A 20458-nucleotide genomic window follows, 5' to 3' on the forward strand; every position below is an offset into this window, starting at 1 on the left:
AAGATTGCTCCTGAAGGGTGGGGTTGCAAAGAACGTTTTTAGGAAAGGGTTATTTGTGTTTGCCTATTCCCAGAATGGTCCCAGTGTCAAACCCATACTGGCTGCTTTTCCAAGCCTCATTTACTTTCAATTAAGATACACAAAAAACTAAGGTACAACTTCTTAAAATATTCAGAAAACAGGTTTGCTTCTTGTCCATGTTATTTCACAGCGATCTTCCAACAAAGTTAAAGAAAACCATAGTTGCTCCTTATACAAAGATGCACGAGAGAAAACACTCTCAAAAACCTTGTATCAGGCAGGGACCAATCCTAGCAACGGGACAAGCTCTGCCCACACTTCTTCCTTGGCCACTCATTCTTCCAGAAGACCTCTCTTCAAACAGACACCACTCCTTGATTCAATAGCTCATCTCTCCAATGCACAAAACATATAGGTGACTAAAATAAGAAAACAAGCAGCACCAGGTAGCCCCTCCAAAATGGTTCCCCAGGAGCTGGAGAAAGCTGTTATTACTTGCCTTGGGGTTGAGATGTGCTTTGAAGAAGAACACATTTAAATGTACAATAGCTTTCACTTTGAGGCGTCCTCCCCCTCCAGCATTAGCAGGCATTAAATATGTGCATACTTAATGCTTTGCAAGCTCCGCAGCAATCAGGTTGGATCAGCAAAGGGAACTTGCCTTTGTAATTCAGGTGTCTGTGTAATGTTAGACCCTGGAGGTACAGCTAGGGTGACATTTTCAGAAGTATCTAAGTTTCTTAGACTCTTCAAGCTCATCGAATCTCGCTTGAGGTGAATTTGAATGGAACTTAGGCTCCCAAATCTCTTTTTTATTTTAGAAGCGGTTAGCTTCTGTCTTTAAATTTCACAATAAGTAACAAGCAGACTCTGCTTGGAAAGTTGGGTATAGAGCAGGAGTTTGGATAGCATGATCATGAGCATAATGAGCACAATTCCTTTGAATATTAGAAGTATATTTAATGTGGTGCTCAAGGTCACACAGTAAATCAATGGGCAAAACTGAATCATAGCCCCAAGGGCATATTACTTGCAATCAGATACAGGGGTAATTGAGTAATTGCACAGACTTAAAAGCAGCGTTACATCAACATATGGCTAGAAAGGGGCTTGGGGAGGTTCAGTGATTTGCTGAAGGGGAGAAAGAGTCAAGAGCAGGGCTGACATTAGATATGAACAGCTAATTTCATCACACAGGTAACCTGGCACTGGAAAGTCTTCTACTAACTTATACTCCATAAAACTTCTGATTTTAGTGTCACAGTTTTCAGTATCCACTGCTGGAAATACTAAGAGTCTCCACTTGAAGGACACATCTTACTGACTATTGTCAGTATGTTGGGAGAACCCGAGGTGAAAAACACCCAATGACTTGGCTCCAACATCCAAGCTGGCACAACACTGGTAACGACTGCTGAGTAGGTATGTCCCTGTGCGTGGCAGTGAGAACATGCCCCTTGGCTGCTGAGCTTCAGCATGAGCTGCTGGCTCAGCAGCGTGCTTACCAGCCCTACCTGACAACCACTTGCCTCTCATTTCAGCTGTCAAAATTATATTTATGCTAGTGCAGTATGTCCTGTTTCGTGATTACGGTTGGACTCGATGATCTTAAAGGTCTTTTCCAACCTATACGATTCTGTGATTCTGTGATTCTGTGATTTGGATGGTTCCCGCAGTCATTTTTCCACTAAAATGCTAAAGAATTTTTTGAAAACATCTAAACAGGAAGAGACCTGACCTCTCCTCCCTGAACATTGTGTGCTCTCTTCTCCTGGCAACAGAAGATCACTCCTGTGCCAACTGCTGCAGTGACTCCAGGACAAACCAAGGGGTGGCTCCCATACCTTGGGACTGCACGTGGGTTCTGCTGGTATGCACTAAAGAGTGTGCACAGCTTGTCTTGAAATGTTCAGCAGGATTTCAGTCAAAGTCCTTCCTATTCATGTCCAGCAACCCCCCCTCATTCCAGCTCACTGCCATGCCTGACCATGCAGACGGATCCTGGGGCCTGCTCAGCAGGTCATGGAGGAACCACCCCACAGCTCTGAAATCAGAGGAAAAAAGCCCATTGACTCAGTTGGTCTGATGTTGAGCCAGATACTTAATTCAGGTAGATATTGGGCAGCTCCTCTCCTGTGCACTTTCACTGGGCACAGAGTGGTTTTGGGGATTGCTTCCACTTGGAGACTTGCTGGCTCTGGGGCATCATTGCTGCCTCCTCGTCTGGAAATGTACGGCCCCTGAAGCAGAGCCATTGCATTCCTCGCCATCCAACCACCTCCAGTAAAGGCCCCAGGGAGAAATTTCTCTTTCCCTGAGATGAACAAGCTCTACACCTGAGGAGCCTGATCTGTTCTTGAAGTCCCTTGCTGTTGAGACAGTGGATGCAGCAGGTGCCATAAGCCCTGTTTGCTGTGCATGCACCAACCTCAGCCCCAGACAGGCTGCAGGACCCACGGGGGTGCGTAGGGTGCCAGGAGGGGGGCCCAGGGGCACTGCCCACCGCTGGGCTCCAGCACCTTTCCTCAGAAAGGCAGTAGTGCCCTCGACAGACACCATGCACCAGGTGTTTACATAAGGCAAACTCCCTGGCACATTGCATTAAAATGTTAAAAAGTTGGGCAGCTCTGAAGGTAGAGCCTAGAAGCAAACTGAAAAGGCAGCTTCCTTACAACTAGTAAGTGCAGACTCTCCTGGCACCAGCAGATCACAGCTTCAGGGCACCTCACTCAGCCACAGGGAAACAGCAAGACTCTGTATGAATCCAGCCGACATGGGAGCAGGATAAATGGGAAAAAGTCAAGTTCTGACTTCAGGAGGAGGAGAAGCTAATGCACGCACTTCACTTCCAAGAGTATTCACACAGCCTTAGGAAAGGAGTGAAGCAATCTAAAGCCTCCGTCAAACCATCTGGCTGTGCGGATGGCTGCTCAGGGCAAGCCACTGGGACAGCAAGTTTCCCACCTTGCAGCCCCTGGTGCCAGGTGTTCCCCTCACCACCCTCCTCCTGGCAGCTGCTCTGGGAGCCATGCTAACCACACTCCTCTTTAACATACCCTAGGCTTTCCTTGGTGAGTTTTAATTGCCAGGCTCCATATGCAGCTCTTTCGCTGGTGTAAATCAAATGCTGACACATGTGAGGGTGACAGTGACTGAAAAAAACCCCACCCCAAGTGAAAGGAAACTCGGGGCCCTGCATATTTCTGTGCCCATACATTCCTCCTGCAGAACACTTGGGCCAGCTGCCTCCCAGCCTGCCCCTTATCTGCACTCCCCTTGAGAAGCCCTAATGTGTCCAGAAATCACATTTAATATATACACTAGTATATATTAAACATAGTAGAGTGAGGGCCTTGCAGCAGTTTGGTCATGCTGCAGAATTAATCTGAGATTGGTGATAAGTACAGAAAATTAGATTTATGTTAAGTGTTGGGGTTTTTTTTCCCCCAAAGAGTTGCTGTCCTAAGCCCCAACACCATCCTGCAGAAGTAAACCTGTTAGACAGTGCCACCCTCCCGCACCACCTGTATCTCCACGCAGGAGAAGGCTTCTTTCCTTGCACTCCGGCAGTAATTGAGGCTCGGGCAGGCTGTCTCACCTGGCACTGGCTGCTCGGAGCAGGAGCCAGGCTGCAGCTGTTGCCCCATGGGCTGATGCCGATTTCCTGGCCATCAGCTCCCATCTCTGCCCATGCCTCAGACCTGGGTGAGCACGTGGAGCTGGCGCTGGGCTGCTCCCGCTCGCTGCAGGGATGCTGTGTTCACCAGACGGGGATATTTCCTCCCAGGCAGGGGAACACAGCCCGGGCCAGCCCCTGGGAACTGCCAAGAGGCCACTGAAGATACACCACTGCCTCCTCCTCGAGGACCTCATTCAGACACTCAGGTGGCACAGCCTCATTCAGACACTCAGACCTTAAGACGCTCAGGTGGGACAGCCTGGAGAAGCTTTTGCTGGTTTTCTTGGTGTTTATATGCATCTCATGTTTTCTCCTCTCTGCGTGTATCCCGAGCATCCATCCTCCCACCCCCACCGAAACAGGGAGCAATGCTTTTCTGAAATGCAGTGAGGCTACGCCATTTCCCCAGAGCTGGAACTAGACTCTGACCTCCCAGCACCGAAGGGTGGCCCCTAACCAATAAATCCTTCTTCTCCAGAGGAGCAACCTGCTCTGCTCAAAGCACCTTTTGCTGTGATAGTTATTGCAGGTGGACGGGAATGATAGGGTGGCTCGAGTCTCATTCTCTAAGGAGAAAGCAGCACAGTAAGTATTTTGGGAGACTCCTAATATTAAGGCACAGTCACTAACTGTGACTGAATAAGATTTGTACATATTCTGGACTGGTGCCATGGGGGTGGGGAGCTGAAAGCAATCCCAGACAAAGCAAAATGATAATGTGTTATTGGTCAGAAAGATTCATGTGATGAAAATTAATAGTAGTGAGTGGTTTGCAGCTATACCCCATCCATCTTGTCTGTTGCAGAGAGAATGCGCTCCTCAGTGTATGTGCAGCACGATGTCTGACATTCAGGTCACAAGCTGTAATTTAAATTTCTCCAAGTTCTTCTTTGTTTAATGTCCTATCAGTTTGGAAGCAGTTCAAGGAAAATCCCTGCAATTTCTCCTTCCAGCTGCTTTAAACAACTCTCTAGCTTCTGTAATTAGTAGCCTAATCAGTTAACGCATTGAACATATAGAGCCCTCCACTACACTGGTCTGATGAGACACACTGGGTCCACAGCCTTAGTGGTGACTACAAAAGCGAATCTGCTACAGATTGAAGGGCATTGAGGTTCAAAATGAGTTTTCTTTCTAGATGACTTTTGAAAACCACAAGCTTTTTAGGAATGTTTTTATTAAATTATGGACCCTTTTGAAAAACCCTTACACCCTATGAGAGCATCTTCATGTGCTGACATAGCAGGTAGTGCTACCATGGGAACAGCCCTGTTTTCTGGACATGGGGAGAAGAAAATAATTGGATACATACATACACTTTAAAAAAAGTGTGATTTATGAAGTAAAACATTGCTTTGCCCTTTTCCTTTTTGGCAGTGGTGTCTGATGGGGAACTGCTCACCGTGGCCAGCCTGGGAGTGGGCTCTCGGTCTTTCAAGGTCACTTATAGGGCACCTCCTGTAGCACAAAAGTGTGTGAGCTGACATTGGTGTGCAGATGCTGTTTGGAAATACAAACCTACTACTCATATGCACATACCGCCTTAGGTAGCTCCCCACAGACTCTGGAGTAGCTAGACTAGTGAGTGCTCTGCTATGTGTGAAGGTCCCCAGATCTGTCCTGATGGGAGGAGACCAAGGGCACACGCACACTACGATCCAGGGGTTGCACGAGTGCATGAGTCCTGCCTCCCCCTGCAGCATGCCTGCATCCGCCCGACTTCCCCATATGCAAGGAGGGAGCAGGGAGGGAGCAGTGTCCTGTCTGGGGAGCTGCTCTCCAGGTTGAAGACCAGCATTCAGAGCACAAGATCCCCACTCAAGCTGGGCAGATCCTAGTCTCAAGATCAGTGATGCTATTGAACATGAGGAAAGAATACCACTGTCCATCCCAGGTAACACCTGGATGTGTCATTTGTTCAGTTTGAGATTGTCAAAAGCATGCTCATTTTTGATGGTGAATGAATGCAGCAGAGTGATGCCATCATCACTTCAATAACTACACTTCACCAAAGAACTGCCTGGGCATGGGCAGTGGTGTGGCCTCGCCAGTCTGGGTCTGTACATAAATCACTTCCACCAGGAGGTTTTAAATGCTGTCATTCATTTATTTATTCAGCAAATGCATCACACTCTAATCTACTTCTAGTCTTTTAACAATATACCCATTTTTTAATAAAACTGTAACAAGTTCAGAAGATGACTTGCCTATCTCATTACCAGCCTGCCCAAATCCGACCACGTACATATTCTACCACTGCTCAGCACAATGTTCAATGAAAAAAAGCACACAAAATTAATGTTCCCTGCACTGCCAAGCTGATTAAAGATTCAGCTCAGACGAGAGAGGAAGCACAGGGTCCAGCACGGTTTCCTGTGTGCCTATAAATAGCTGTTTCATATGGTTTAGGCAGAGGTCAGTACCAGACAGCTGCACGAGCTCTGGCCCCCATTTGCCTTGTGCTAGCGGGAACGGGACTGATGGCAAAACGTTTCCCCCTTAGAGCAAGAGCTTTTGAAACACATATAGTATGCTCCTGATAAATTAACTGAAGCTAACAAGAGTTTGCTGATTGCTGCAGTGGGAGAAGGGTCACTGGATACCCGCCAGGGGAGGGGTCCCACTGGGGTCACCCCTGCGGGCTGGCAGCAGGTGAACCTCTTTATTCACCTGTTGGTTTCTCTGACTTTGCTGAATGACATATGAAATCTAAGAATGTTTCCAAAATGCTCTAAAAGAACAGAACAGACATAAAGATGCTATTTATTTGTTTCAGTCCAGCAGAGGGACTTTAGGGAACAGCTTCGCCCCCGCTCTGGGTGGGTTGGGTGGGGGTCCCCAGCAGCGGTGGTACATCTGGTCCCCAGCCACAAACGCAAGCACGCTGTGACATCTAGTGGCAAGTTAACCCAAGAGCCTAGAGAAAGCTGTATTGGACAGGTCTTTCCCACTGTCCCTGGATAACCAGCCACAGATGTGTCGGCATTTATTACACACTCTTCAGACCCATCTTTGTGCATAATTATGTATTTATGTGTAATGTCGAGTATGACAGCTATTTCTGCTTAGGCCAAGATGTGCTGGTGAAAGGGACAGTATACCCACCTCAGCAGACAGCTCTCATCTTCCTTGCACTAGGTGGGAAAGGTCCCATCCTCCTCCCATCCCAGGTAGCCATCGAGTGAACTGTTCTGCTGGCATCACCTCCAGAGCCACAGCTGCAGCTGCATAGTGGCACAGGAGCTAGCTGGGGTTGGATGCAAGTTTGGCCATTCACTATTTGACATGGCTTCTAGTCTGTGTCCCCCAGCAGCCACCAGTGCTGGTGTTTGACCAGCTCAGGTGGCCCTGCCAACATTTCCCAGAAGCTGAAGGCACTAAAAGCCTGCATGCAGCCGAAGAGGTGGAGCAGCAGCCATGGCACCGTGTAACCTTATTGCACGCTCACCTCCACTGCCTTCCCATCCTTTGGCAAGTGTTTATTTAATATTTCACTCTTTTTTTCAGACTCTGTTCAATTTCATGCACCATCATCAGTGACATATTCAATATTAGCTTTAATAATGATACAGAAATTGAATCAATAGGCTTTGCCTAACAAACAGAAAGGCCCTATCATGCAAGGCTGGGTAGCACGAGTCAGGGACGTCATCTGATTACTGTGCTGCTTTGTGAAAGAAAGGAGAAAAAATACCAAATATAATGAGTAAAACTGAGAAAAAAAGGTCAAATTTCAAGAGGATCCTCATTCTTGTTTGAGAGTTGGGAGTTGGGAAGGAGAATGGGAAGCTGCCGTGCAGCACATGAGCACTGGCCTCTTCATAAAACCACCCTCTGTGCACCCACCGCAAACCTCTATCCCCCGCAAACGCCCCACTCCTGCCCCGTTTCTGGAAGATGATGGAAGCAGCAGCGAGGTCTGCAGTACCACAGCCCCGGAAAGCTGAAACCAGGGTGGCCAGAACCAATCCTACTTCAGATGCTTAAGGTCACTGAACCAATCTGAGACTCACAAGTGGTCCCTAGGCTCCAGCAGCCAGAAGACAGGCACCACAGTTAAAACCTACTGAGCTGTCAGCAGGGCCTGTCCTTTGTCTTTTGCCTTTCATAAAGCTTTGTTTTAATGCATAAACCAGCTACTTATTTGATATTATTTGTTCACCAGAGAAGCCAAGTTCCCTTCCCACACAAGCAGCATGCCTTCCAACAGCTCCAGGTCCTGCCTTTTTCCAGGAGCATCGAGGGAAATGGGAAGAGGCAGAGGAGGGACTGGTACAGCGGGCAGTGTGTGCACTCAGCCTGTTGCACGGGTCTTTCCAGACCACAATGGCCAGGTTTTTGGCAGATGTCAGATAATGCTAACCCTGGAAGCGTTCCTAAATGGTGGACTTCAGAAGCTGGAATAGCAAATTTATACTAAAAAGAACAGCAATCCATATGAAAACGCTTCCAGAACCACCTCCCCAACTCTTAATAGCTCTCTGACCACAGGACAAGTGCTGGGAACAGGGGGGTACCCCCAGTCACGTCCAGGAGTGCTGACCCCAGAAGCCCCACGATCACCTGGGGGGGCCTTTGCAGCACCCCAGCAGGTTTCCCCACTGCCGCACACCCCAAATGGGTTCTGCTGGGACCTGGGTCGCCCTACTGCCTGCCTCAGGCTTGTGCTTCATGCTGGGCACGTCTACTGGCTTTACAAGCAGCTCTCACCAGTGAATGCAATGCATAGGTGGGTTGGTCCTTCCTTGCTGCTGGGCACGGTATGGCCAGCAGCTCGGCCCCTCCTGCCCTCCAGCCAGTATCCCTCTGGGTCGCTTCCCACTGCATTTGTTGTATCAGCACTCGAGTGCATAATGTTCTTATGGTGAATATCTGGCAACGTAACCCGTTCTCCTCTTGTGACTTTTAGCTTATGTCAACAATTCATTCATTTCCAGAAGACAAGTAATTCTCTACCTTAAAAAAATACACTTTTTCCACTGCCCGGAAGACCTGTGTGTACCAATGGATGGATACTCAGCCCTGGCCTCAACTGCAGCAAACTAATTGTGTTTCTTCTCAGCTCTTGTGCTCGGCATATTGCCAGAGTGACGCAAAGCAATGAGAAATAAATTGACTCAAAACTTGGCCGGAGAGCATCAGCAAACAGAGGGTAGAAAACTCAGCTTGATTTATTTTATAGAGAGGCAAAGGACAAGAAATGCAGTGTTATTCCCAGTTGTGGTCCTAGCAAACAGTCCTCAAAGCCCATGCAAGAGCAGAGCTGCCGGCAAGGCTGGGCAGCTGCGGCCCCAATGGCCGTCTGTCAGGGGAGCGTCACTGGGAAGGGACAACATGACACTAATTCGTTTTCTGAAAACATTCACTGTAACACTTCCATCTCCTGTCCAGAGAATACAAAATGTTTTACATGGAGCGATAAAATAAAAGCCACCATCTGACATGTAGACACTTAATACCCTCCTACAGATGTGTCAGAGTTACTGTAGGATTTTTTCAGCATTACAAAGCAAGCCTTTGGCAAAGGCGGGAGCTGAAGCTGGCCCAGCTGACGGCTGGAGCAATGCCAGGATTGCCCCAGCACGGGGGCACCAGCTCCCGCAGGCTAGGGGTGCTGCTGAGGGGCTCCAGCCCTGCCGAGGGTACCTGGGCACAGCAGGAGTGAGGTGGGAGAGCAACCGAGGGGTCAAACCAGCTGAGACAGCAAACACGTGCTCAGCCTGTACCCTAAAACCTCCTCCCGCTCTGGGGAGGACGGGGAGGGCCTGGGAACATGGCTGAGCGCTGAAGCCTGGAGCAGCACCCACTGCCCCTCTCCAGCCCCTGCTTGTGCCGGGTGCCGGAACAGCCACCCCGCTGCTGCAGGCTCAGGGCACACACTGCAAAGGCCCTCCTCTCGGCTTTTTTCCTCCCGGTAAACAGATCACTTTTGCCATTACTTTTTCGGAAGAGGCATCAGTGCTCAGGGTGACTTCTCTGATGCTGATGTTTTCCCAAGGGCCGACATGCTTTCCCCACCATGACGCACTGCTGCTGCTTTCTCGGCTCCCATGCTGCCCGCCACCCCAGCCGTCCCCTGCGGGAACGCCTTCCCCTGCCCTGCCTGTGCACGCACGGGCGGGGACGAGACTTCAGTGGCGAGCACTAAGGGTCCTGGTGATCCCTGTGAGGAGCCCACAGTTACCTCTCCTGCTGCCCTGCCCACCCTGGGCTGACACAGCGAAACACAGAGTTTTTTATCTAACAAACTAGAACCTCCATTCCTTGGCCGCACGTGGAATTTCACGACTAATGGCCTGTGAGATGTATAACAAAGTGAACCACACCCATGTGCATATATTCATGCACACATGCATACCCCCTCAAAAGGACTCTGTAGCCCTCATAGGGAATCTCAGCCGCTGCAGGACAGCGGGGAGCTGAAGCCGTGTCCGTAAAGCCGCTGCAAACCGTGCCGTGGCCCCCGCACGGCGGGCCGGCGGCCGCAGCGCAGGTAGCTGCTACCCTCTAGAGGAGAAACCTCTGCCGAGCACCGAACCCTCCCGCTGCGCTGCGTCCCTTCAGAGACCAGGCTTTGTTGTAGCATTACACGCCCTATGTGTCACAGGGCTGCTTAAGCATTAGATTTCAACATTTCTAATAACTGCATTTTTTTCTAAGTCCCAAACAAAATCGATCACTGTAAAACTTTCTGTTTTCTGTCTAAATAAGCACAGGCAGAAGCAGCACATCCCTGGAGGGACCAGCCAGACCCACACCTTTGCCGTTCCATCCCCCGAAACAGCTCACGCCCTGCTTTCTGGTGATAACATTAAAGAAGTAGAATAACCGAGGAAAGAAAACAAACCTCCTCCTACCTTCCATGGGGAAAGTGAACCGCAACGTATCACTGTCCTGTGCAGAAGTTATTCCTGTGTCCCTGCAAGCGAGCAAGTCCTTCCCCTGGGCAACTGAACTCCAACCCTGTCTGCTCGGCTTTAAGCAGGACCGCCGAGATCCCACCCAGGACGGGGTGGAGAATCCTTCCTGGGAAAGAGCAGCTCGGTCACAGCCCCCTCCAGCCGCTCTTTGCATCTCGGCGGGGCTCTGACATGCCGTTTCCTTTCTCTCTCCCTCTGTATTCATCAGCAGTCCCTTTGGCTGCCGTCTCACATCAGCATCGCCCACCGAGTTTGCAACAGGGATTGAGTTTGACAGTGCCAAAGGTGTGGGTGGCACGGGCCCCAGCAAGAAATACTGTCAGGACATAAATGCAGGATACGTATAGTTTAAATCAGCTGCGGGACAGAGAGGACTGAAACACGCAGAGGTACTGAAAGCACTAGAGTTACGACAGTGAGAAATCCTTGATAAACTGGAGCGTGGCCCAGCTGAATGAGCTCAGTGCAAAGCACGTTGCCGAGCGCTATAATGCAGACACCACCCTGACACTGCCTAGTTTTGCCAGAGGCAATGGGAAAAGTATACTAAATCTAGTGCTCTTAAACTGAAACTCCTTTACACAGCAAAGGTTGTTTTCTTTAAAACAATCTCTATATCAAATTCATTCGGGTTGGAGAAGAGGCAGCTGATCACAGTTTGTATTTGTTTTGCAATGCACAGTCTGTACGGTGAGCGTGGCCAGGCGCTGTTGCACACGGGCAGCGGGCTTGCGGCGAGACTGGCTGCAGGAGGGCAACCACAAGCGGGTGAGAGGGCAGCACCCACCTCCACGCCAACCCACCTGAGTGCTGGGTGGTTCAGGGTTTCACTGGGTTTTCAGAAGATGGGTAGAGACTAGGGGACACTAGTAGCACATTTGGGTGTTAATGTGTTTATTGCCCACCATGTGCATTTATTCAGTTTTGGACATATTCCCTCTTCGTTTGAGACTGAACTGCCCAGCAGCGGGCAGTTGCCACAGGCCCAGGGAGAGCAGCTGATCCCTGGCTTCCACCACCACAGCTCACGTAGGGGAAATATTAAATTTGCAAGTATGGTGGAGAGACAGAGGGAGAAGCCAGGTAGCGTACAACAGCAGAGATCTCTGCCGTTACTGCTGGGAGACCAGAGCTGATCCAGGTCTCTGTTTTCAGCTGCTCACAGCACACAACAGATGCCTGACGGGGCACCAGAGCTCATTACTAATTAACTCTGTGCTGCACGGTCTTGCACCAGGTAACAAGGTTAAGCACTAATGAAGGAAAATCCAAAAATGTTCCAGGTCCTCGTGGCTGCCAGATATATATAGCAAACTGAAATAACTCCTCATGAATTTCTAGTTGGAAAGTGCTTCTGCATCATTTGTGGAGGGAGACATCCAGACATGGGTCCTGGTTATCCTGGCCGGGATGTGGTTAGGATAGCCATGGACTTCAGCAAGGTACACTGGTGTGATGAGAACAGAAATTAGTTTTTAATTGCTTCTAAAATAGGATGTCTGAAAGAATAATCTTTTCTGACTCCAGAAATCAGAGGAAATGGAGACACAAACCTCACACCGGGCACCCTTCAGAAAAGGAGCCCAGAAGACAGTGTTACCCCTGGTTGACTGGGGATGGCACCACCTGGAGAAGGCAGTGTTTTGCAGCACGCTGCTACCTGCACCACTGAACGCAATGAATGCAGTGATACAGAAAAGAGAATAATTACTCTTCAGAAGAGGAGCAGAACCAAAGCCAAGCTTTGTGAGCAGTCCCACCACCCCAGGCTGCTCCCCACTGGCACACTGGGCTTCTCACACAGCTCTGGGGCTTTCCAAGTCACATCTCTCTCACTCGTGCACAATTAGCACTAACCCGAGGACACCTGGCACTGCTGACTCGCCAGGGCTGGGGCAGCAGGACATCAGCGCTGTGTCTGATGCGTTGGGTTGCTTCTAGCCAGCCCTGTTTCTGCAGAGCTGGAGGGGACTGTTCTGTGGCTCCATGCCTACGTGTGACGCCTGCGCCTGGTCCCTGGAGGCAGCATGACCCCAGCTTCCTTCCCAGCCTCTCTGAACTCCCGCGTCCTCGGAGGAACAGCACTGTGATATTTTTAGGCTGTTTACAAAGACAGAGCAGGACATTTCTGTGCGGCTTGCAGTGAGCAAGCATGAGTTGTGTAGTCAGCAGGTCAACTGGCAGCCATCTGGGCAGCAATGCAGCAGTGGTTTGCCTGGGTAGATGCTGGCATCAGAGAAAGAAAGAGCACCAGAAAAAGCACCAGGAGAACATGACCATTTTGCCTTTCCTTTAATAAACTTTTCTTTGTCTGAGGCTCCTCCGAGTGCCGGGACTTTCAGCCTCCCCCTGCCAGCGAAGCAGCTCTGCAGGAGCAGTGGCACCGCAGGAGCACACAGGCTCCTGCTGCTCCCCTCTGTCATTTCTGGAGACCATGAGGCCAGAAGGAACCTCAGGAATCCCATAGCTGGATCTCCTACATGGTCTCCAGTGAGAGCATTGTCAACTTTATCAATTTCTTTTTTGAATCGTGATGCTTGGGCTAAGCACAGCAGCCTACGAGCAATGGCAACAGTTGTCAAAAAAGTAACCAACCTTCTTTAGCTCCTCCTTAAAGTCACCTGGAGTTTGTGCGCAGTTTGTGCACACCTGGAGTTTGTGCGCAGTGTGTCATCTTCCCCGTTCTTTGCAGACCTTTTCAGGGTCACAGATGCCCATATCCTCACATCTTAAATACTTTTTAATTGGAGTAGTATTGTCCTATGTGTTGTTTGCATACAGGTGTGCTTCTGTAGGCTTGAAGTCCCCACACCTCCGCGTCTCACCAGTGCTGGGGAGAGGACACCAGGTAGGTGCCACCTGGTCTGGCTCAGTATTAATGCACTAAAGCTCATGCTGTAACACCAGTGAACGCCGTTTTTCCTTCTCCCAGCACTTACAAGTGATGAGGTTTTTTTCCAGTTAGTAGGTTTTGGTGGGGACAACATTATAGTTCCTTCACCAAATGCCACTTCAGTCCTGTAACACCTGCCTGTGTTGCAAGGGATGGGGCTGTGCATGGCAGAGCACTGGCTGATGTTCATCATGCTTCCCTGCTGCCCCTGGCCTCAGACCCTGAACCTCTCCTTAAAGCTAAGGAAGGGTGTCTCCAGGCTTCCAGCCAGGTACACACCAAAACCTGCTCTGCTTTGCAGCCAGGAGAGACTCAGCCCAGATAGCCATCATTTGCTCTTCTTCACAGAGTCCGGGGCAAGCCGAGAAGCAGCCGTATTAGAGCTCTTGCATCTGGTGCAGAGTAGTAAATACTACCCATGGCTCTGTCCCTTATATTTAGGAAAAACCTGTCCATGCTACTTTTTTACAGCCCAGCGCAACTCACATGCAACTGTCTCTTCTGGAAGGTCGCCCAGGTCAAAACAAGTTGACACAAGATGTTTCATCTCAAAGCAGGGCTCAGCAGAGCTGTGTGCTCAGACACAAGCCCGGCAGAGGCCAGGCTATGGACAGCTGATACATACAGGCGGGGAAAGGATGTCTTGAAGGAGGCTTGAGCCAACACAAGTCTTTGGTGGTGACTGCAAGACTAGAAAGGTGGGTAAATCTCAACCCATACAGAGTCAAATCACCATACAGAGTCAAAATACAGAGTCAATTTTTACAGTCCCTAAAAAATACGTTCAGAGGGCCTGGCCCTAATGCTCTTGTGGGTAGAGCTGGGCAGGTCGGAAGTGCTTGGTGCTGTGCTGAGATGAGCAGGAGCAGTGCGGGCTCAGCCCGGGGGGAGTATCTCTCCCCACCGGCTCAGCCAGCCATGGCAAAGTTCTGCCCTGCTCAGTGAGAGCCCCAGGAGCAGCTTGACCAGCTTCAACAAGACAGTTACTGCTGGGAGAGGAGGCAGTGACCTGGTTGAGTGGGGGGACAGCCTTGTCCTGCTCCTGGGTAAGGCTGGCTGCCTCCTGCAGCACCCTGAGCATCTCCAGCCCAGGCCAGCTCTCACCTCCCTGCCACTTCCACCAGACATGTTCAGGGCTACACATTAGGGCTCTGCAACATGTCCTGCTGTCTACAGAGCTGCCAGCACAACAAAAAACGCTGCTCCTATACACTCTGTTTTGTACAGGCAAGGCAGGAGAAGAGAGCACCAGGTCACAACGTAAATATAAAGCCTGCGGTGAACTCCCTTGAAGACAAAGCAACCTCTGGCAATGCCCGTGGGGGAGCTCCCCCCGTCCAGGGTCTGTCAAACCCCGCAGAGGATCTTGTGCATTCAGCACTGCAGGCGTTCTGTGCAGAGGCAGTGAGGGCAGGGGGATAAGGGTCTCTGCCTGGCCCAGGTGCACACCCTGCATTAGCCCGGGGACAGGGCTCAGCCAGGTACTGCTGGGGGAAAGGGAGGCAGCACCGCACAAACTGGAGGGAGCTCTCCGCTCCAGCCAGCTCTGCCTCCCAGCCACCGCCCCGTGTCACGGCGGTAGGCAGGGATGCAGCATGAGCTACGGCACGCTTCATTTTTTTAGGATTACGTACAGCTTCACTAGTCTTTGGACAGAAGGGGAGGGACTGCTGTCTCCCTAGGTGCTTGTGACAAAGCTGCAAAGCATTTGTCAAGGCAACTGGCTTTCTGGGAAAAGCCCCCGACAGACCAGGGGAGGAGAGCCAAGGGGTGCACCTGGGCCCCCACACCTTCCCACTGCGGCAGACGGCTGTCTCAGGAGAGCCACCTGGGAGACCTCCAGCATGGAGCACAACCTGCCGCCCAGGGAAAAGGAGAGGAGCCAGCCCCAAACACGCTGCTAAATCTTTACTTCCCAGCCTTTACTTCCTACTATGCAGTGGTTGGACTGGCACAAAGTGATTTGTTTCAAAAATCTCTGGCTTGTCTCCCCCTTGAAAGCTCTCTGTGTGGTTTATATTATGCCCCGAAACAGAAATAAATGGTTGAAAGTGTGGCTCACTGCAGGAGTTTCTTCCTTTTCCAAATGCAGCCCAGACATCAAGGTGCAATGGAGGGATGCCAGGACCAGACGTGGCTCTGAACAAGGTGTCACTCAGTGCACCGAGTGACTGCAGCATTTGGCATCCTGCTGGGCCCTCACTCTTGCTGGGAGATCCCCACGGGCTTTATTTTCTTATCCTCTGCATTGACTCAGAAATACAAGTGCATTGAAGAGCTCCCTAATTCCATCATCAGAAGGCCTTATTACAACATTGTTTTTAGAAGAGAACAGATACAATAATATTAGGCAGAAGAAAAGGTATCGTTTGCTCTACTGAATACGGTTGCTTTCTTGGTGTTAACTTTGGTTTTAACACCATTAAGTAGAAGAACACAATTGAACTCAGCCACAATAACTTATAATGCCTCTGTTGTACAGAAAACAATACAATTAGAGTATGAAGAATTACTTTGACAAAGCAAGGAGTTTGTCATACCTAATTTTCCCCCATCTTTCTGTAATGTAAATCTATCAAACACACTATATTAAAAATAATTTTTCTCCTCTGACAATTAACAGATCATGTTTGATAGCTACAGAAACTTGAAAAAATGAAGCTCTAACCCATATCACCAACAATGGCACGTGTACCAGCACAGCCCTCAGGACAAAAGCCCGTGCTTCTGGGGCACGTGCTATGGCAGCAGGGAACAGCTTTGGCCAAACGAAGTGCCAGAACGGCTGTCATGAAAGGCTCAATAGAATTAAAATACCTTAAAGAGCAGAGATCCAGATTGCCAAAAGCCCATTAGATTGTATTTGGAATAAGAGACAATATCTATGGATTTTTAAGATAGCTATAGCTTGGGTTTTTAAGAATTATCTAAATTGTGTCACCCTGGGAAGGGATAGGCTGAGTTCAATCAGAGGTATACACTTTTTCATAGGAAATTATTGAATGAGTTTCTATTTTTGAAGTGTTATTTTCTAAAGCAAAACATATTTTGATATACCATTTCTCTCAATGTGTGTGTGTGTGCATGTATGCATGTATATTTTCCAATTAATATCAGGGTTACTATTTTACAACTTCTTTCTGAGAAACCCAGAATCGCAATAAACTCTAGTCCTGAAGGCTGATCTTTGTGATATGCTCCAGGACCAGAAGTGGGAGTTTGTGCCTTTACACCACCTGAGGACAGAGGGATAATGCAAACCTTCCTGAGAAACAGCAAATGCCTGAACATTGAGCTCCTCGAAAGGCTTTCTGATCATGCTGAGCCTTATTCATACCATCTGGAAGAGTTGTAACTTAAGTTCTGGCTATTGCTTTACAGGAGAAAGAGACCATCCACCTGGCAGAATTTGTGTTTCTCCTGCTCCTCAGTAACATTCATGCTCGATACTCCTACTGACCAAGACATCTTGTATGCACACGTGATAAACTCTCACCACTTCCAATGGACTGTAGTGTTAGTCTGGCATGATGGGCTCCACAGCTGCAAGCAGTAACTATGGATTTGATGCTACCATTCAGGCCAGCTCAGACTCCTTTTTGCCAGTCATGACCAGGCCACACAAATTAAAGCTAGGATTTTCAAAGCGGTTTGAGGACCTTGGAGACCACCAAATCCTAGATCTTACACACAAATACAATTCCCAATGTTCTATTCCTCCACCGAAAGTCTGAAGCTAATCCAACAGCCTCTTTGCTCCATCCTCGGGGAGGAGCGTATCGTGCCTCACTCACAGCATCAATAAACTTCCAAACTAAAACTTAACTTCAGCCCAAAGAATAACTTGCTTCTTGTTTTGGAAGAGGAACGGGGATGTTTGCAATAGCAGTTAAGTCCCTTGGCACCTCTGAAAGATCTTATAAAGAGTGAAGTGCCTGTAGGCTCAGAGGAAAAAAGAAATATCTCAGTTTGGTGGTTGCAGCTTCGACTTATTTTGAATACAGTCTCAGGGCTGGAGAGAGGGACGCCCCGCTGGCAAGAGAACAGCAGATTGCTGGGTGGCAATACTGCTACAAAATCTCCTGTCTCTGCAAAGATGAAAGCAAGCCACAGGTGGAAAGGGCTATGCACAACCCACCGAGCTTCTTTAAAAAAATTATCTAGAAAGCCATTTTCAGTAACTAGAACATTTATTACTCTTGCCCTGCTTGAGATGCTGCCAGCTGGGGACGGGGACCACATGCTGCAGAGGAGCAACACCAGAGGCACTTTGCTTAGCAAGCCCAGCATTTGCCTCTGTGCTACATGGCGCAGCCCCAGACCCCACCACCCCTGAGCTGTCATCGGGCCCTGCGCATGGGCCAGCGGCCCAAGGCTCTGCTCTGTGCACATCTGCACTTGGTAACACACAGCCTGAGAGCTTGGAGTATAAGACTTGTGGACAGGTAGCTGGACAGCTAGGTGGATAGATAGAGGTATTATTTTTGACATCCTAGAAAGGCTTCCTGAAAAACCATACAGGTTCAAGTTCATATCCTTCTGTAAACAAAGGGGAGCAAACAAACTCCTCCTCAAAAACCAAGAGGAGCCCAGAACTAACCCTTAGCCTTGTCAGCACAGGCTGATTCCCTGAGCAGCAGCCACCCCAAAATCCCAGATTGCACTGACCACACCAGCCCCAGATTTACCAACAACATCAGGTCGAAGAAAAAGAAGAAAAGAAACCTTTAGAAAATGGGGTTTGTGGCAGTCACTCTTAAGAGCTTTCCAGTTATGCTTTGGCTTGTAGATACCAATTACACTTCAAGAAACACCAAGGAGATACTAGAGATGCTGATGTTAAGAAGTGAAATGGGAAAGTTTGAGGGTCAGCACCCTGAAGGCAGGGTCAGGCTCTCGGATCCCAAGAGCCCTCTTGGACCTATCTAGTGTGGTTATTTTAATTTTTTAAATTTTTAAAGACAAGTCAATGTTAAGGTCAATAAAAACAATCTGGTGTTGTTATTTATTGATTTGTTTTTAAAGACAAGACAACGTGAAGGTAAAAATCTGGACTTAGCCAGGGAAGCAAACTGTTTCTAAGGGTTTCTGCCATGCACTTGCATCTGTCAAGGACAAGAAGTTCTTGGTTCCAGCCAAAGAAAACATTATGTATATTTTTTGTCCAACAGTTGCAAGTGGCTGTTTCCATATGCTTTCACTATGCAGTATGCCAGAAACCTTCCTGCAAAGCACAGGCACCAGACAAGCCTCTTGGGGGGTGTAACCACGCGTGTTCCCAGGTGATTGATACTTGGCACCAAACCGACCCGCCTGCTCCTCCTAGGACTTGCCCACTTCCCGGCAGCGCTGATCAAGCAGGGCTGCAGCACAGCCACTCCGAGTAGCATGGCTCCTGCTGGGTGTGCAGCAGACCAGTCTGCCTTTGTGGGGCACCAGCCCAGCCCCGGCAGACATTAAATGGTGCAAAATCCAGGGACCCTGGAGCGACAAAGGTTAGCTCTTGATCTAAACTCTTCATGGATGATCGAAGCAGCCTCAGATTTTGTGCAAATATACACAACAGTTGGGATGCTCAAATCTAAAGTCAAAAGCTGACCTTCCCCACGTGCTAGGGATTGGCTTGACCCAGGTTTTGGTTTAGCTTCATGGCTATAATAGAGCTACTAATATTCATTGTGGAGTACCAGCAGAACGAACCTGGGTAGAGCTTTGCTCTGCCTTCACACCGGTCCTCAGGATTGCCCCCTCCTTTACAACCCCCCTCCTGCAGGTGTCCATCCTTAACCCTGGTATAGATCTGACAGGCACAGATTTCTAGACTGAAAGGACCAAACTGGAGATTTCATGTTTCACTTGTTTTAGTCAAGCTACTTGCCACTACTTACTCTCTTATTTTTGCCCAAGTTGTTCATTAGAGTCTTTGTGAACATCAGCAACACCCAAGAGCATAATGGCAACAAATGGCAGAAGGAAGAAAATACGAACTGGAATAGGATTTCCCTATTCAGCCTTGCATCAAATTAGCTCCTACTGCAGTCAGTGCAGGCAAAAGCTGAGTAATGGATTTTTTTTTTTACTCCCTGTCCACTAAAAGCTTTGGAGTTCAACTTAAAAATAACCTCAGCACTGCCTTCCAGTACTGGGCTGTCTGCAATAGTTGTTAACAGGACACGACAGTACTATGTGCATTCAGAGGTGTTCTGGAAAGGTTTACCTCCATCACACCTGGGTTTATCCAGAACTTCTGTATTGACTTAACTCTGAAAATCTGCCAGATCTGAAATCAAAGCTCTAGAAGAAACTCCTTGTACTCACCTACCAAGTATTCCTCCCTGCTCCCAAGAGCATATGTATTTTTACCACAATATACCAGGCTTAAAGTCCCCAAAGCTCCTTCCAGCAACATCGCTGTTCTGGAAGGAGGTTTTATTTAGCGTGCATTTCATAAGCACTGATTTCATCCTGCCATGCAACACTCACACTTTCCCCCCCAAGCAACAGGCCAGCAGCGTGTTAGTCTGTGCACTAACTAGTTTCTCAGAACGTGAATTTTTGCTATATTCTCCTGAGCTTTTTATGCATAATTACCCAAAAGCTGGTATCTAAGGGAATATTTCTTCATTTACTCCTTCAGGTTTATTTCTGGGCTTGTCCTCACAACTGCTTGCAATCGTACAGCTTTAAGCATTACTCGTGCTCCTTGAGAAGAGACTGTTGGGCACTGCGCAGCTGACTGACACTTTCATATTTTAAAATATCTACAAAACTCCAGCCAAAGAACAAGCATAAATATTGAAAGCTAGAAATCAAATTCTAGATAAATCTGAAGATTTGCAGCTCCATATACAAACCAGGAGTTCAAAAAACCCACTCGGTCCCACAAATGAAAAAAGCAGCACGGGTGAAGGTAAGTACTCTGGTGCGACACACCAGCACGACACA

General features: G+C 48.8%; 1 protein-coding gene across 1 annotated transcript in view; it reads right to left on the reverse strand.

Annotated features, from left to right (window-relative positions):
• LOC140656378 (rho GTPase-activating protein 7-like) overlaps positions 1-10636 on the reverse strand; it is a 54207-nt gene extending 43571 nt beyond the window's left edge. Inside the window, exon 1 of the mRNA XM_072872014.1 lies at positions 10558-10636. Within this exon, the coding sequence (XP_072728115.1) occupies positions 10558-10564 (7 nt within the window). The 5' untranslated portion in view covers positions 10565-10636. The remainder of the gene's footprint in view (positions 1-10557) is intronic.
• Positions 10637-20458: the final 9822 nt, after the last annotated feature.

The sequence above is a fragment of the Ciconia boyciana genome, chromosome 9 (genome assembly GCF_034638445.1).
Source record: "Ciconia boyciana chromosome 9, ASM3463844v1, whole genome shotgun sequence".
NCBI lineage: Eukaryota > Metazoa > Chordata > Aves > Ciconiiformes > Ciconiidae > Ciconia > Ciconia boyciana.